The sequence below is a fragment of the Periophthalmus magnuspinnatus genome, chromosome 14, assembly GCF_009829125.3.
Source record: "Periophthalmus magnuspinnatus isolate fPerMag1 chromosome 14, fPerMag1.2.pri, whole genome shotgun sequence".
Taxonomy (NCBI): Eukaryota; Metazoa; Chordata; class Actinopteri; order Gobiiformes; family Gobiidae; genus Periophthalmus; species Periophthalmus magnuspinnatus.
In genome coordinates this window covers 17,997,676-18,016,899 of record NC_047139.1, presented here as the reverse complement: position 1 = coordinate 18,016,899, position 19,224 = coordinate 17,997,676, and the positions used below count along the sequence as shown (strand labels likewise).

Below are 19,224 nucleotides of genomic sequence, written 5' to 3'. Positions count from 1 at the left end.
ATTATATGTAAACTTTTATGTTGGAAGCATCCTCAGAGTCTTACTAATATAAGCTATAGTAAATGTCATACTAAATATCTAATTATATAAATATCTGTGTACATTTAGTTGTTACAAAATGGTGGGTTTGTGTTGATCATTAGTAGGTTAAGCTGTTTACTAAAAAACATTTTCTAAAAATCTGATTCTTCTGAAACTACTACTCAAAGTACTCATGTACCTCAAAAGCAATATTTAATGTTATGGTAATGCACTGTAGTAGTAGTGGTAGTAGTATTAGTAGTAGTAGTAGCAGCAGAAGTAGTAGCAGTAGTAATAGCAGTAGTAGTAGTAGTAGTAGTAGTAGTAGTAATAGTAGTAGTAGTAGTAGTAGTAGTAGTAGTAGTAGTAGTAGTAGTAGTAGTAGTAGTGTAGCAGCAGTACTAGCAGTAGTAATAGCAGTAGCTGTAGTGGCAGTGGTAGTGATAGTAGTAAGTAGTAGTAGTAGTAGCAGTAGTAGTGGTAGTAATAGCAGCAGTGGTTGTAGCAGTGATAGTAGTAATAAAAGTAGGAGGAGTAGCAGTAGTAGTAGCAGCAGCAGTTATAGTACTGGTAGTAGTAGTAGTAGTAGTAGTAGTAGTAGCAGTAGCAGTAGCTGTAGTGGCAGTGGTAGTGATTGTAGCAATAGTAGCTGTAGTAATAGTAGCAATAGTAGCAGCAATAAGTAGTAGTAGCAGTAGTCGTAGTAGTAGTAACAGTAGTAATAGCAATAGTAATAGTAGTAATAGTAGTAGCTGTAGTAGCAGTAGCAGTAGTAGCAACCAAGAAAAGTATTCCTGTAGTTTGTTCATAGATTTGCACTTCCTCTAGGTGACATTTTGAGGACTTTTACCATTTAAAATACGTAACATTGTGTTCTAAATTCTATGGCAACGATCCTAATTTTTCATCATTCTGAAACCCTTGGATTAAAACCTAAAATAACTCTGCAGGAGTCAGGGGTCTTTGGTTCCTCCATGCGTGACATTTTGCCTGGCATTTGCAGCTCTTCGTTTCCTCTTATACTGATATGTGTCTGGCATAGTGCTAAATAAACTTTAGCAGAATGCATACACACCAAAACCCCAACCCCTCTCTCCACTCCTCTGCTCTCCTCTCTCCGTTCTTCTGTTCCAAACAAACTTCTTCACCTCCGGCAAGCCAATGTTATTGAAAACATCCCAGCGGCTCCACTCCTCCTGCCTACCCCCTAGAATGAGTTTTCGTTACTCGGAAACTGCCACTGCCATAGGCCCTCTGGAACATTTGGGTTGGTGTTCTCTTTTTATCCAATTGGAATATATTTAGTTTGCTGCGATCCTAATTATTGTGAGATAATATTGCATTATTGATACTTATACAATATAATGTCCACCCCTAAAAAAGATACTAACAAAATTAGCTTGTGAATATTGTAATGAAGTATAAAAACTGCAAATGCCATAAAGTCAAAGGGGCCAAGTTGTGATCCTTGTGGTACACCATTGTACCACACTGCATACACCAACCCTGCCTCTCTCCTCCCCTATTTTCTTCCAAACACACTTCTTCACCCCCGGCAAGCCAATGTTATTGAAAACATCCCAGCAGCTCCACTCCTCCTTCCTACCCCCCAGAATGAGTTTGTGTTACTCGGAAACTGCCACTGCCATAGGCCCTCTGGAACATTTGGATTGTGTTAAGCTCCGCTGGTGTTCTCTCTTTATCCAATTGGAAGGACACATTTCCCACTGTTAGCGTAGCTTAATCTTACAGGCCGCGATCGTCTTACAGCCAATCTAGCCTCCAAATTAGGTTTACGCTAATTAATTCAAGGTGGTTAGCTCAGAGGTGACATTATTTGGAGGTGAGAGCGATCTTGGCATGATGAAAGGTAAAAGACAAAGGTAAAGGCTCATTTTAAACCCTTTTTTACACATTATAACTTGAGATGTAAAGTTACAATTTTGGGGAGACTATAAAGATTTGAAGTAATGTTTTTCAGGAATATATGCAAGTAGTAGAAGTTTTTTAACTACACCAACGGGCATAGCAAAAGACAGCTGAATTTTTAAGATGCCTGGATGATGGCCCAATGTATTCACTATAAAAAACAGAATTTAATCTTCTCTGCTACGGGCACTTTTGTGACAACTGAGGGATTCCACATACACCAATGGGACAGAATAAATCTAACCTCTGACCCTTGTAGTGATTGGCTTGGTCTAATTAAATGTAAACAAAAAACTGCATTAAATAGTTATTCTTGTTCTTGTTCTTCAACAACAACATCCAGCCAAAGACACTGCAGATAGGAAAGTCCAACTCATAGTTTAGACCTGGTCCCCCTGTATGTTAAATATTGAACTGAACTGTTTGGCCAGTCTCAATGTTAATGCAAATAAATTAGTACCGCAATCTATAATCTTTAGTAATGCATATGTGTACTAGGTGGTAATGCTAGTTATTGGTAAATTAGCTATTAGCCAGTGGTGGAGCATAACGAAGTAATTATGGTAAAGTTCTGTACTTAATTAAAAATGTAGGTATCTGTATTTCACTTAAGAGCAGATATCTGTACTTTCTACTCCACTACATTTTTGAACTGGACTGAAAAGTAAAAGTATTTTTATTATTGTCTAAGACCTGCTGAAAAGGCTGAGGGTTTATTTTGAACAGATTCATTCCTGTTGATCTCAAACTCTGTGCAAAATATGTTTACTTTTTACTCTTTCTGTACATTTTCAAACAGGTACTTTAATACTTTTACTTAAGTACTTTTTTCATGTGATACTTTTACTTTACTTGAGTATTTTTTTGCTCCAATATCTGTACTTTTACTTAAGTAACAAAACTGAGTACTTCTTCCACCACTGCAGTTAGTGTTTATAAAGCACTTAACAATATAATTTAAGTACAACAGCATCTATAGGTAGTAATTAAGAGCATTAATAGCCACTTAGCATGCCACCTACTGCTAATAAATGATTAACATACAGTCTCTAAACTAAAATGTTACCCAAGCTTTGTCTCTATCTTACCTGAAAGCTTCAATGATGTAGGACGTGACAGCTGCGCCTCCTTCATGGGCGTTGGGTTGCCAGGTCAGGCTGACACTATTCTTCGACACATCCGTTACTATGGGCTTGTGCGGAGGACCTGGCAACTGAAATGGCTCTGTGGTTTGGGCTGCTGTCGAATCAGCGCTCTCTGAAAATGATCAAATATGAAAAACAGAAAGTTAGAAAAAACCCCATAAAAGCATCAGCGGAGAGGTGCTGCATATTTGATTAGCGCTTGCCTCTAGCGTTAGCCTTTTGTGCCACACAGAGACAGTAATGTTGATTGAAAATTTGCATCAGACTAGCTTGAGGCGCTTCTATACAGCTAGCACAAAAACATCACCGCCAACTATTCCCATTGTAGCACTCAAATAAAGCTCTCTTCCTTTAATGCAGCTTGTAATGCCATTAATTCTTAATTTGAGCAGAAAATAAAAAAGGGACGTGTGCTTACATAAGTGCGATTCAATTTACGGTTAGCTGTAGGGGCGGTGACGCTAGGCTACAAATCACATATAGAGCCCCGCTAACATTAGGGTTAAGAGCAGTATTGATGAAAAGGTTTGGACTTTGAGTTATTGTTTTAATCTGCCCGGTAACAGTCTGGTTTGTACGAGCATGGGTTAACTGTGTTTTAGTTGATTGGATGGACAGAGGTACTGTATAGTTTCTTAGAGATCCAGTTTCCTTTCACATTATACAATACATTTATCTATATTGTTTAGTATTTCATTTCAAAACAACTTGCAGTTATTACACTACCATATATAAAATGAAGGAAAAAAAACTTTGAATGAGAAGGTGTGTTCAACATACACTACCAGACAAAAGTTTGAACACACCCTCTCATGCAATGTTTTTTCTTTATTTTTACTACTTTCTACATTTTATACACACACAGAAGACATCAAATATATGAAGTTAAGATAGATGGAATTATAGAGTAAAGAAAAAAGTTAAATAACTACTGAATATTTTTCGACAAAGCAAAGGGAGGATACTGATACGGATTTGAATATATAATATATATACCTTCTTTCTTTACTACATAATTCCATATATCTTACTTAATATATTTGAGGTTTTCTGTACATATATATAAAATGTAGAAAGTAGTAAACAGGAGAAAAAAGTAATCTTGAACAACTTTATTGACAATTGCGAACACTGCAGTACTGTCCACTGTTAATTGAGTTGCTATTGTACCTTGTTGCTGGGTAGATTAGTGCAGTAATTTATAGTTTATCGTAAATTATTGTCTAATCTACCCGGCAACAACTTAACCTGTTAGCTCATAGGTTAACAGCATTGATTGAACTACTTTCTAATTAAAAGGACAAGACGCAACAGCACATTTTTTGTTTGTCAGCTGTTAAAAGCCAATAGGCTCTGTGCACAGCAGCACGCTAGCTAACAGTCACTTTTGTTAAAATGGGAAAACATGAAATAAACAACCTATTAAATCAACCACCTATCAAATTAATAAAAAATGAAGAACACCTGATTATTTTTATATGTAGAATACTTCAGTTTGTGGTGTTTTCATATATATATTATACTTCAAAATTAGCATCAGCGTTAGCACTGAGAGACAAACATCTTTTTTTCTAAACACAGAAGCGTTTTTAGTGACTTCCTCCCGCAGCTCCCTGTCCACTGCCTGATGTTTAAATATTTATTCATTTTAGCGTGGCTCGACAAAAACCTCATAGAGATACAGCCAAACAAAATTTCTGTTTTGTTTTGGTCAAAGTTACCAGGTCCTGAATACCATTTTGTGATACTTCTTAAATCCATATTACATCTACAGTCCTGTTTATAAACCCAAAAGAAACCCACTGCATAATCCTCATTCTTTACCTCTAAAACCGTCATGCTTTTTTAGATGTTCTTTCCTACGCGTTCATATCATTTTAACATTACACCCTTCCACTTCACTTGCCGTCATTTGCATGTATTTAAATCCCCGCGGCGGCCATTTTTACCTTTCACAGTGAGCACTCCACTCCAACTCGTCTCCCCGCTAGAACTGGAAGCCACGCAGGTGTACAGCCCGGAGTCCGTTTCCTAGCAACAGAACCAGACAATTAAAGTTTGGGTTTGCCTGTGCATGCGAGCGCGACAGTTATGTTAATACACTTCTGTTAAGGTGAGTGAGACTAAAATGTCATATCTCTCTGAGCAGAAGTGTTTTTACAAAGAATATTGAGCAGTGAGGAGAGCTAGACCAAACAGGGACGAGAGAGAGTGAAAAAGCAATTTGCAAAGGGGAGGTGAGGTGACTCAATTGAAGTGAATTTTAAAAATATATTTCAGAGCTCCAGAGTTGTATTTATGATGAATGATAAACGGGGCTGTTCTACCTCTACTGGCCACTTGAAAAAACTTGCACTAAGTAACTTTTCGTGTGAAAGGTCTGCACCCGTTTGTTTCCATGGAGATATTACAGCAGTATGGCATTAAATTCTAAGGAGACAAGCCGATGACAACACTGGCCCGATTGACAGGTCAGATCTGTGGAGAGGTGAACCTGCAAATAGTAAGAATGTGCAAGGTATTTTTCAGCAATAGAACTCCCTTTTGTGGAATGTGTTCCCGGTATATTCCACCAGGAGGAGTCCTTGGGGAAGACCCAGGATACGTTGGGGGGACTGTGTCTTTTGGTTGGCCTCGGAACGTCTTGGGAAGCTGGAGGAAGTGTGAGAGTCCCTGCTTAGACTTCTACCCCGGATAAGCGGAAGAAATGGATGAATGGATGGATGGATAATTCCCTGTAATCTCCTTGGCAAAAACCAGGTGGCAAACCCTACCACCAGAAAAGTTACAAAGTGCACCTTTAACATTACAGTTTGCACATTTACACTCGCTGGAGGCAAAGTGAATGAAGTGCTTTGCCCAATGGCACAACAACAAAAGGCATTGCAAGAAACAAGGAACTACCATCTTCCTTGGTATGGGGCAAACAGCTTGACATGGAGGCAGATTTTTTTTTAAGCAAAGTCAAAGCGTTTTTCGTCACATATTTAACCCAAATGTATTAGAGCTATTTGTTTTTTTTCGTTTTAGTAATGGGTTTGTTAAGTAACTCTTGAAATTAGTTGTCAGCTTTCCCTAAAATATACAGAAATTCTTACGCTATGTTCCATTTATACTAAAAAAGTAATCACACAAAAAAGTAGAATATAGTGACGTTTGAATTCAAATACAGTAAAAAGGTTTGCACACATCATTAAAAAAATGTCTGCCTGTCTGTCACAAAGACCATACATATACAATTGGAACAGGTTATCAAAGCCACATGAGGCGCTAAGCTATAGGAACATCATTAGCATAACGCTAACCCTAACATGACAGGTGCATTTAAATAACTTTGAATATTTAAAGGGCCAGTCGCAGTTTTTTTTTTTTTTTTTTTCATGTATTTGAGCAAAATTGGCCTCATTACAGATATGTATAAAAAAAAGTGTATAAACAACTCTTGAGGTCAAAATAAGTCTGCTGTGTTCTGTCTGCATTTAATTAGAAAGCATTTTATTGTCAGAGAATCAGGAAGTGTGCGGCTAGCATGCTAGTTGTTGTTTGCATTACCATGATGGCAAAACTCCGCTCTGGTTTCTTTGTGAAAAGTGCTTATAAATTCATTGCAGTGAATAATTTAAATGTTCAGAATAAGGAAAAACTTTGGACTGCAAACTGCTTAAAATCAACTTGTATTATTTCTCATCAGGTATAGCACCTTTAACAGGAAATATTGTGAAACATTTGTGAGCTGTTTTTGTAGAATCCAGCTGATGTTGTTTATTTGCCCGGGAGCCGCTCGCAGGCAAAACGTATTAAGCCTGAACAATGCAACAAATAAGGATTAGGCAAACAGGGCTTCAAGGTTAGAGCAAAGACAAGTTTTTATTTTTCTGTAGACGGAGGTTTTCTGGCTTACTCCAGGCACCGGGATTAGCTCACAAATATTTAGCCACTGACGGACATGTAATTTTAATAATCTTAAATTCTTAAATCTGCCCTACTGTGCTTCTGTGTGCTTTATAGTTATAATTTACAACACCTGTGGATCATTATGTTATAATTAGAACATTTTAAATCATAATATTCATCTAAAACGACTTCATAAAAGACGGAGTCAGAGCCAGAGTGAGAGAGTCAGAGCTGGAGTCAGAGAGTCAGAGTCAGAGAAGGAGCCACAGCCGGAGCCAGAGAGTCAGAGCTGGAGCCACAGCCGGAGCCAGAGATGGAGTCAGAGAGTCAGAACTAGAGACAAAACTGGAGACAGAGTTGGAGTCACAGTCAGACTCAGAGAGTCAGAGCTGGAGCCACAGCCTGAGCCAGAGGCAGAGTCAAAGCTGGAGTTTGAGCCGGAGTCAGACAGTCAGAGCTGGAGCCACAGCCAGAGAGTCAGAGCTGGAGCCACAGCCACAGCCAGAGAGTCAGAGCTGGAGCCACAGCCACAGTCAGAGAGTCAGAGCTGGAGACGTAGCCAGAATCAGAGAGTCAGAGAATTAGAGCTGGAGTCAGAGCCAGAGTCAGAGCCGGAGTCAGAGGTGGAGTCAGAGCTGGAGTCAGAGCTGCAGTCAGAGCTGGAGTCAGGCTGCTGTCTTTTATGTTCCTTGTCTGATTCTGGGAGGAGTGCAAAGGATCGGATCAAAGGACAGAATTTTAATGACCACGCGAGCGCTCGGGGAACATTTTTTTTTAATATTCTTGACAGACACTTAGCATTCTGCACTAGCTCTGAGAGCGTGCAATTAAGAGGTGAGTGAGAGAAGGCTACTGAGCATGTGCAAATCCTGGATATTTAATTTTGAGCGAGAGAGAGAGAGAGATAGAGAGAGTGATAAAGAGAGAGAGCAAAAGGGATAGAGAGAGAAGGGGAGGTGGAGAAGGGGAGGTGAGCCAAAAACTAGACGGGCTGTGAAATTGCTTACAACAGTGTGAGATGTTAGAGGTCTCTCCACTGGGGGATCATTCTGAACGTGACAGCGGAGTAGTAACAAGTTTGGGGAGAAGAAGAGGAGGAGGGACAGGGAGATGTGGGAATGGGAAAGGGAGAAGATGAGGATGGGAAAGGGAGAGGATGAGGATGTGAAAGAGGAGGAGGAGGAGGGAGAGAAAGAGGAGGAAGATGTGGAAAGGGAGGAAGAGCAGGAGGGAGATGTGGAAGATGAGGAGGAGGAGGGAGAGGGGGAAGAGAGGGAGGACAGAGGGAGAAGAGAGGAGGAGGAGAGGAGGGAGAGGAAGAGAGGGATGAGGAGAGAGAGAGAAAGAAAGAAAGAAAGAAAGAAAGAGAGAGGAAGCCTGAGAGCGTTTTGTGGCTCAGTGTGGGTTAAGATTTTTATTTATTTATTTCTGTTCTTGTAGGCTGCTAATAACGCCTAGAGAATCAACAAGATGGACAGGGAATTTTTTAAAGTTCCACTATGTAATTTTCCTAGAGGAGGGTCTGTCACTTGCTTGTCCTGGAATGTTCCCCAGTATGGCATTAAACACATCTATGTTGCGCTCAATTAAAGCCGTTTTTATTGCTCAAATATACAATGAAAACCATTAATTCTTACGTGAGTGGAGTTGCCTCTCCATGGAGCTGACTTGGTAACTTGCTAACTTGGTCTAAATTTAATGCTCTATTGTAGAACATTTCATGCAAAGTAGTAACATTTCTATGGAGACAAGCAGGCACGCTCCACCGGAAAAGTGACAAAGTGCATATATAAGGTTTCAATAGTATTAAATGCAACCGGCTAAACACCTTGAAAGAATCTTTACATTTCAGTGTACGCAGAGCAAACCCCTGGTATTTCTTAGTATTTCTTGTTCTTCTCATTCCCTCTGGTGTACGTCTAATCCCTCCGTCATCCAGGTTCTCTATGGGACTTTTAAACTGCAAATTAAACTCAGTGTTTAGCAAATGTAAAATAAAAGTGGCCGCCTCTGTGCATTCTCCCCAGGTATTAATAACTGAATCCATTACACTGTTTCCACCAACACAACACACCTCCATTTTGAATTGAAGCTGAGGTCTAGTACCTGCTGCCAGCTCTGCCTCTACGCCTCCCTCCCAGTGCATTGTGGGGGATCTGGCTGTGTGGGGTGAAGCAGACCATTTTTGGACATCAATATTTACATGTAGTCACTTCTCCTATGATACAATTACAGAGACAGTGTGTCACTTTTCAGGAGGAGGCACGGCACCATGGAGATGTTATTGCCCGAGACGCACAACAGCATGGAATTAAATGCATCTATTTCCATGGAAACAAGCGATTGAGGCACCGGAGCAAGTTACAGGTCAGATCTGTGAAGTGGCAAGCCCGCTCACAGTAAGAATACATGCATGTTTAGTTTTGAGCAATAAAATCACCTTAAGAATTCAAAACAGACGGTTAATGCCCTATTGTGGAACATTCAAGATCACGCAATATTAGCATGAAGGCAGGAAGGTGGTGAAAAAAGTTCCATAGTGTAGCTTTAAACCTTATTGAATAGGCGTGCACATAAAGCACTGGAGCGTGTAGTGTTGAGCGGTAACTAAGGCTACAACATACTTGGTTAATGCCGCACTGTGGAACATTCAAGATCATGTAATACTACCATGAAGGCAAGAAAGTGTTGAAAAAAGTCCCATAGGGGGACAAGGGGACAGGTGACATCCCTCATCCCCCCCTCGCCTCATCCTATCGGGAGCTGACCTTGGCGCGACCCGGGCCCGTCCCGTGAAGCGTCTGTCTGCGCAGGGTCCCCAGATGGTGGAGGTGTTTCAGGAGGAAGAAAAAAATGGGTGCGCAGGGAAAAGGGTGGGGGAGCAAACAGCCGCGACACCTGACTATTCATCAACGAGACCAGCTCTGGGCTCAGAAGCACACTAATGAAAAATGGATGAGGACAGGAGGGCGAGAAGAGAGGGATGAGAGGAGGAAGAGAGGAGAGGGATGGGGGGGGGGGGGGTGAGGTGGGGAGAGAGAGGGATGAGGGAAAAAGAGGCAAGAAGGATGGGGGGAAGAAGAAAGACGTGAGGTGGAGAGAAAAAGGAATGAGGGAAAGAAGAGGCGAGAAGGATGGGGGGGGAGAAGAGAGATGTGAGGTGGAGAGAGAGAGAGATGAGGGAAAAAGAGGCGAGAGGCGAGAAGAATGGGGGGAAGAAGAGAGACGTGAGTGGAGAGACAGAGGGATAAGGGAAAAAGAGGTGAGAGGTGAGAAGGATGGGGGAAGAGGAGAGACGTGAGGTGGAGAGAGGGATGAGGGAAAGAAGAGGTGAGAAGGATTAGGGGAAGAGAAGAGAAGTGAGGGGGAGAGAGCGAGGGATGAAGGAGAGAAGAGGGGAGAGGAGTTAGGGGGAAGAGAAGTGAGGGGGAGAGAGAGAGAAGGATGAGGGAGAGAAGAGGGGAGAAGGATGGGGAAAGAGAAGAGAACTAAGAGGGAGAGAGAGTGATCGGGGAGAGAGAGTGATAAGGGAGAGAAGAGGGGAGGACAAGAAGAGAGGTATGAAGGGTAGAGGAGGATGAGGAGAGAGGGATGAGGGAGAGATGGGAGATGGAAGAGGGACAGGGGAGGAAGAGAGGGATGAGGGAGAGAAGAGAATGAAGAGGGGAGAGAAAGGAGAAAAAGAAGAGGAGAAGATGAGGAAAAAGGGATGAGGGAGGGAAGAGGGGAGAGAGAGGGGGATGAGGAAAAGGAGAGAGAAGAGGAAAAGGGAACGGGCAGAAGTGAGAAGAGATAGAAGAGATCCAAGAAGAGGAAAAGAGATAGAGAGGGAAAGGAGAAAGATAGAGAGAGAGAGGAAGAAAAGAGAGAGGGAAGAGAGGATAGAGGGGGAGAGAGAGAAGAAAGGGATGAGGGCAAGAGAGAAAAGAAGGAAGAGACAGGGCAGACAGATGTAAGAGGAGAGAGAGCAGGAGGCCGTGAGGATGTTTAGTATTCTTTTTATTCACAGCTTGAGCACGTTTATGGCCTTTTGAATACAACAGAGCAGTTTACAGAGTTTTCATTAAGATCTCAGAGCGCCCTGCTCGCTCTCTCTCTCTTGTTCTGTTAAACAGGTCTGTTCTCACTCTCTGTCTCTCTCTCTCTCTCTATTAAACAAGTTAGCTCTTTCTCTCTGTCTCTCTGTTAAACAGGTCTGCTCTCTCTCTCTCTCTATTAAACAAGTAAGCTCTTTCTCTCTCTCTCTCTGTTAAACAGGTCCACTCACTCTCTCTCTCTCTTTCTATTGAACAAGTCATCTCTCTCTCTCTCTGTTAAACAGGTCTACTCTCTGTCTCTCTCTCTTTGTTAAACAGGTCTACTCTCTGTCTCTCTCTTTCTATTAAACAAGTCATCTCTCTCTCTCTCTCTCTCTCTATTAAACAGGTCTACTCTCTCTCTCTCTCTCTCTCTCTCTGTTAAACAGGTCTACTCTCTGTCTCTCTCTCTCTCTCTCTCTGTTAAACAGGTCTACTCTCTGTCTCTCTCTCTCTCTCTTTGTTAAACAGGTCTTCTCTCTCTCTCTCTCTCTCTCTCTCTCTTTGTTAAACAGGTCTTCTCTCTCTCTCTCTCTCTCTCTCTCTCTCTCTCTCTCTCTCTCTCTCTCTCTCTCTCTCTCTCTCTCTCTCTCTCTCTCTCTCTCTCTCTCAAACAGCTCAGCAGACAGGAACAGTGGTCTGTGTGTGAGACTAGAAAGACGAAGTTACCCAGTTCTTGTTTTGGTTCATGTTTGGGTAGCTCCTTGTCGTTTTCAAGTGTTCCAGGTGAAGTAACCTAACGCACTAGTGTATTTTAGACTCACACTAAACTCACTCTAAAACTCTGTCTTAAATCTCTTGAATTCCAAATGACATTTACTGGAGGGTCAAATGTCCAGACTTGCTCTGACCTGCCCTCTTGAGTCACATCCTCTCTGGGAGTGGGCCATTAGCGAAACATATAACATCATTGCTAACCAAATTTCAAACCCGTCGTCATCCACATCAGGACTGAAGGATCTGCAGAAAAATGCCAAATGTAACGACCGTTCTTCTGACAAACTTCTAATTCTAAAATTTCAATTTATGGTCCTAACCAGTGGTGGAACGTAACAAACTAAAGGTAGTACTGCAAAAATGTAGGTATCTGTACTTTACTTCAGTACAGTACAGTTACAGTAGATACATTTTACTTTTACTTCACTACCTTTGAGAGCAGATATCTGTACTTGCTACTCTATTAAATTTTTTAACTGGACTGAAAAGTAAAAGTATTTTTTATTATTGTCTATAATACACTAAATTAATCCAATTGTTTCTGCTGAACAAAATTCAGCTCAAATCTTTATGAAAATCACTACATTTGAAGCTTTATAAGACCTCAAAATATGTGTGAAATACTTTTACTTTTCTTACATTTTAAACTTTAATACTTGAGTGTTTTTATGCTCTGGTATCTGTACTTTTACTTAAGAAACAGAATTGAGTACTTCTGTCAGCACTGGCCCTGACCCTCACTGTAACAGCTAACTCCATCTCATTTTATTCTTTACTTAAAACGCTCTGCTTCCCAAACGTCATGCCCTAAGTGTTTGGCCTGGACCCCGCCCTCCTCCATATAAACTCCATTATGGCACCCACCCAATCTGTCTGGGACGTCTTGGCACCAGGCAGAGGCAGAGGTGCTAGCTGGTGTGCGTTTTAGCCCCATTTTGGCTCTGGTCCCGGGTAATGGCATCTCTTCGTTGCCAGGGTGCTGTGGAACAAACCTGCCATCTGTCCAGCAGCAGGGGCCCGCCTCGGATTCACTTATTTAGAATGATGATTCCAGGGGTAACCGTGTTTTGGACGTTTTATTTTCTCCCATCATGCAAATCTGATGAAACCGCGGTGATGTGTTGTGGTTTAATGTGGAAAGATTGGCGTCGGGGTCTGAAGTGTGCACTGGGAGTTTAAAAGGCGAGTTCATGGCTGTGGTCTGGTATAAACTGATTATCAGAAAAGTAATTTGGAGCAGCTCAAAACAAATGAATTACACCACATTTTCAAGTTTATCTATTTTACAACAAGTAATACCAAATCTACAATGGCTTCAGACTGGCCCCTACATCCTCCGTTGCGTCCAGTCAAATGAAGCTCATCGAGGCTAGAGCAGTTATACGAGCCAATTTGGAGCCGACGTCCATATATGGAATTCCGACTGTGAGTATCATAGCAACCAAAGAGCCAATCTGGAGCGAGACTGTTGAAAGTAACGCCCTTTTCCCACCTGCATCGCTGATTTAGCACAGAGCAGGCGCTTAGCAATGCTGTCCATCAAAACTTGCTAACGCATGCGACTTTAGGGGAAAAAAGGCGCTTGGTTGGTTTATTATTAATGTTCATATCTTCATTTGCTGACACAATAGCAAAATAAAAAACCCAGGATCATGTCGAGCGGGTTAATATGAAGATTTTAAGACCAAAATGACGAGCCTGACAGCAGCAGTTACAGAGAGAGGGATGACAGTTTTTCAATAGAAAGTTAATTGGAGCAAAAGTCGATGGAGCTGGAAGTGTGCCGATGCTGACTCCCTATTTGGAACGCGCGGCTAGCGGGTAAGCTATGTCCATTTACATATACAGTCTAGGGTTGTGTCTCAAACCCGTGATCGTCCAATCAGATCTGTTTTTTGTTTTTTTTCAGTGACTCATATGAAATGAAGGAGCTCATTCCTCACCTTTGATTTACACATAAAATCAAATACCTGCTCCTGATTTACTAATAAACCTGTCAATCTTACTCATTTGACAAACATTCACATCTTTATAAAATATCGAAGAAGTGAGTGTTCTGGAGTCCAACCAGCCCGATAGCCAAAAGTGAAGTTAGTTTTAAAAAAGTCTAAATGGAGCTCAGCAGTTCCCACAGCCTCTCTGAAAAAAATCAATATCAAAAGTTGTGATAACCTGGGGCTAATCTGCTCTGTGGTAACTAATGACCACAACACTCATAATTTAAAATCTGTTTCTAAAACTTTATAAACTGCTACGTTATTAAAACAATTTGCTGAATTTTAGGTTTTAAATTAATGATTTCATTAAAAACAACAGCATCTCGCTTTAAAAAGGGATTGCTATTTAACGCTTAGAAGTTGTTGGTTTTTTTTAACTGTGAAAATGTACAAGGCTGAGGTGACATATACACACTTTACATATCAGATTGTAACACAAGCAGTCAAATGTTTGCATGCTCCCTCACATTCAGTGTTTCTTTATACACACACAGAAGACATCAAATATATGAAGTAAAGATATATGGAATTATGTGTAAAATAACAACAAAATTATTAAATATAACTCCATATATCTTATTCATGTATGTGATTTATTCTGTATGTTCGATGAATAAACAGCAGTGTGGCAGAGGGTCAAAAACAAAGCTGAAATCGTCTGTGAAGTTGACATTTGAACCAGGAAGTGACATCACATTTAACGACCCTATGCAACCTTTCAAAACAACCAAAAGAATCTGTGCTTATAGTAGTCCTGTCATGATAACACATTTTAATACATAAATATAGACGATAAACGATAATATTGAAACCAAACCATAAATAAATAGCAGAATGCAACTCTTAAGTAGTAAGTCTGAGTCTATAATGAGTCATAAAAGTTTAGAATTTACCCTCAAATCTCATTATAAAACTGAAAAATACCCAAAATGTTCCAATTAATGCAAACTAAATGTGCCGACCATAAATAATGACCCAAAAAATCACTATTCCATCATGTACTGAACGATGAGTGGATACAGCGTTCAATAGGATAGGTCTGGTTCAAAAGGCTGGACCTCAGTACTGTCCCAGTGCGGCTCCTCTGTCTGTGAGACTCTTCAGACGGCATCAGTGTGACGGCTCTCCACACACCAGATCCGCTCTCTACATCTCTACAAATACTTCTACAAGCCTCACCTTTAGAGCTGAGCGCTAAGATGAAGCACATCACTGTCTCTGAGGGCCTGTATGTTTACTGTGCAAGATTTCAGATCAAAAAACTCAACTGTACATGTTCACTTCTGCTGCTGACAATGAAAGACACTAACACTACCCTATCCTCTATTTCTCTCTATCTGTTTATCTCTCTTTCCCTTCTTCCTCTTCTTCCATCTCTTCTCTCGCCCTCCCCTGATCCCTCTCTTCTCTCTCTCTTTCACATCTTGGCTCTCTTCTATCTTCCACTCACTCTCTATTCTTCTCTATTCCCTCTCCATCTCTTTATCTATCTCTCTTTTGCATCTCCTCTCTCTCTCCGTCTCTCTTCTCTTCCTCTTCTTCCATCGAGACTCTTGTGAGCTTTAAGCCATGCTATAAGGCTGTTAACTCCTCAAAAACGTACCTGGAGTAGTGTTTTGTTTCATTCACAATGTTTATTATTAGCCTGTCTAAATCCGCAAAGCTCAAAATGCTCTGTTCCACCTTGTGATGTCATGAAGTGGTAGTTTACAGGTTAACAATGACCTTTTACCTTTAGTTCAGTAGAGCTTGGCAAATTCAGGGCTGCAAAATATTCTAGTAAAAGTGTATAGAGTTTAAAAACAGAGTGGAGCACTTCATGTATCACCACATGACATCAAAAGGTGGAACCGAGTGTTTTCATTTTGAGAGAAGAACTCAGCCTAAATATGCAGGTTTGTGTGTTAAACATGTGAATGAAACAAAACACAACTCCAGGTCTGTTTGTGATGAGGAAACAACATTAAAACAGAGATCAGAAAACAGTGTAATATGGGACCTTTAAGCAGCATCTAATCATAAAGCACATTATTGTCAGAGAATGAGGAAGTGCGTGGTTAACATGCTAGTTGTTGTTGTTGTTGTCGTTAGCATTGCGGTGATGGCAAAACTCCGGTCTGGCCTCAGAAAGTTGTGAAAAGTACTTATATACTCATCAGGGTGAATAATTAGGATGCTCTGAATGAATAAGGTAAGTGAGGAATAACTTTGGACCACTGCAAACTGTTTAAAATCAACTAGCTCTTTTTTCACATGTTTAAAACAGTAAAAATCAGGTACTGCACCTTTAAGCCCAGTACTTTGTTACTTCCCAGCATTACCCGTACCTCCCCTTGAATTCCCTGTTCACATCTTTGCTCAGTTGTCTTCTCAGCTCTCTTCCATCTCAATTTGGCACGGCCCCATCCTCGCTCGCACTGATGTATCGGGGATTTAATTACAAGCCGCAGCGATCGTTAATCATTAAGAACCCACAATCAATTAATGCGCGGCCTCCCTTATGCGCTGTTGACCCCAGGTGCCATTTTCTACCCAGATGGAGGGGGCTATGGGGGGGTCTTTGGCTGGAAGAGATTGGATTAGCATGGACCAAGACGCCGCTAACGACTGCTAATAGCTTGGTTTCCTCATTAGCATGTAGCGCGCGTCTCGCCAATGCGGTTGACGCTAGCACCGCCGTCTTGCGCCCCCATTTCACTCGTAAAAGCTCATCATTTGACTTCGCAGTTCAAATGCCCTCTCGGTAAGTGCCTCATTCTCTGCCGGTAATTAAAATTTTATCACTAAATGTGTTTTGTTTTGTTTTATGTGCAAATACTAATATCTACCAGTGCGAATACATTTGAATACATTTGGTGGTTTTGTGGAAGTGTTCAGAAACGAGACGCAGGGGGCCATTGGGGAGACGAAAGCCATTACAGAGACTTTTTCATTAAAGCCCGAGTATTATTCAAGGTTTTAATACTCGCCCGGACACCTTTGCAATGGGTTTTCATGTTTTAGGATGTATATGAGTGTATATGAGTGTACAAATGTCTATGAATGCTCACACAAGTCCCTTTCACTTCACAGAGAACGCTCGGATAAGTGTCTGAGTATTGAAACAGTATATTTTAGTAACATGCTGCTTCTAGATGATGCTTTGTTAATATAGTTTTAAAGCTACACTGTGTAACTTTTCTAGTGGGTCTCATTGTAGGATTAAACTTGTACATTTTGGGTTTATTCAAATGTTTATATTGCCAGAATGTGCATGAATGTATATTTCACTACACTGAGAACGCTCGGATTAGCATTAGCCTTAGCATTACAGCATTGAAACAGCACATTTTAGTAACATGCTGCTGGTAACTTTTCTAGTGGGTCCCATAGTAGAGCATTAAACATATATATTTGGGTTTATTCAAATGTTTTATTGCTAGAAAATACCTACAAAACATGTATTCTTACTGTGATCACGGTAGCCTTTCTACAGATTTGACCTGTAACTTGGCCTGATTGTGTTTCCATGGAGATAGACTGGAACTTTTCATATAAAACAATAACATCTCCATTGAGACAACCAGGTGCCACAAGAAAAAGTTACACCGTGCAACTTTAAACACTGAAATAATCCAAAAAAGTCCAGTTGTAGGTGTGTGGGTTGTAAATACATACAAGCTAGCTAGTCCAGGCTAACTGCTATTCTTTTTCATTCAAATACCTGGAGGTTGGTGATCTGGAAGGTTCCGTTCTCCATGAGGCTGATGCGCCCGTCGTTTCCAAGGATACGCTGACCGTCCTTCTCCCATTGGATGCTGGGTAACGGGTTGCCCATGATGTGGCAGTGCAGCTGAGCAGTGGAGCCCGGTGCTAGCGTGTGATTGGCTGGGCCTTGGCGGATGATGGGCGGGACTCGATCGGACGGTGCTATGGGACAAGGGAAGGCTTTATGAGCAGAGCATGAGCATATGAGCAGTTTTAAAAGCAAAAGATATGAATATTATGCAATTTTAGAGCTAATGGAATGCAACGGCTAACAGGTCAGTTATATCCATTTATGTAAATAGTCTGTTAGTTACACTGCTAGCTAGAATCAGAACTTTTTGAACATGTCAATTTAAGTGTGCACAAACACATCTCCAATTCACAATCATCTTGGGAAAAAAAAAAAAAAAAGCACAGAGAAGTGGGCGGGGATAGGGGGTAAGTGAAAATAGAACTTTTCTGAGCAGTCAAACCTTGAATGCAGGACAATACAGGATTATTTGAAGATGTATAAAGCGATATGTGTGCTATATACATAAGTAAACTTTAATCAAAATATAACCTTTGAATAAGCCAATAACAACCCCATTATAACATGGTTTAACGATGGTAAAAAGTGGATTTTAAAAAAATATATTCCCTTTAAAAAATTATTAATATTTTTGTTTGTGCTAGAAAATAATTTGTATAGTAAAAAAGTTGAAATAGGAGAACACAGTGGTACCTTTTGCTTTGTCTGTGTTCTTATTACTACTGCACAGCACATTTAAATACCAATACTCCGCATGTAATTTCCATGCTGACTGTTCCGTCTGCTCGGCCCGGCTACACACTGACAATGACAACTAAAAATAAACTAAATCTTTCACGCTGTTCTTTTGGATTTTACTCAACGCTCCAAAGTCACCGTTTCCTCGCCTCCGCTTCACGTCGGCTTGAAATGGACTCAGCACGCTTCGTACATGGAGTGGAAAATGTCGCGAAAGGACACGAGCTCCCCGGGTCCATGTCCAAGTCTCCACGGCCCTGTCCTACTTCAGAATGTAAAGTGATGACATTGTTGTTTTTTTTCCTTTTGCAAATTTAGTTGAAGTTATTTCTGCCGAATAGGGAGAGAGCTATAGACTCATTTAAACTAGATTCAGAGCAGGGAACTCCATTGTCCGTCCCAACCATAGACTATATTAGGAATTTCGACTGCGAGTATCATAGCAACTAAAGAGCCAATCCAGAGCGAGGCTGTTGAAAATAAGCGTTGATATGCTAAATGGATATGTTTAATGCCATACTGTGGAATATTCCAGGCACAGCAATAATAACTCCATGGAGTAGATGGTAGACTTTCCCCCACCAGAGAACTTACAGAGTCCACTTAAATTGGTTAAAAAGTTGATTCAAATTCCAACTTCTACATTCAAAAGATGAGTCACCAAACTGAAGAAAGGATCATTAAAAAAATATTATTAAAATTTCGGTACTTTGAAAAACAAAAGTTATGTTTATTGCTTGGAGGCAGAAAAATCATTAACACAGGAGACAAGGCAATTTTGTAAAGTTCTGGAGCTGTTGGAATGAGTTTGAAAACAGAGGACTACAGTTTCATCACAAAAACAAGTATTTATGCAGGAATAGTACCAGGAAATTATGTATAAGTAGAAAGACCTTAGAGAACTTAGAGAACATACATCTTTACTGTCA

At 40.7% G+C, this 19,224-nt stretch overlaps 1 protein-coding gene across 3 annotated transcripts in view; it reads right to left on the bottom strand.

The window, feature by feature from the left end:
• Positions 1-19,224, bottom strand: part of robo3 (roundabout, axon guidance receptor, homolog 3 (Drosophila)) — a 280,696-nt gene that overhangs the window by 23,067 nt on the left and 238,405 nt on the right. For all 3 annotated transcript variants that reach the window (XM_055226813.1, XM_055226814.1, XM_055226815.1), the window contains 3 exons: positions 17,483-17,688; positions 5,045-5,126; positions 3,039-3,207 (listed from right to left, as the gene is read on the bottom strand). In XM_055226813.1, the coding sequence (XP_055082788.1) occupies positions 3,039-3,207; positions 5,045-5,126; positions 17,483-17,688 (457 nt within the window). The remainder of the gene's footprint in view (positions 1-3,038; positions 3,208-5,044; positions 5,127-17,482; positions 17,689-19,224) is intronic.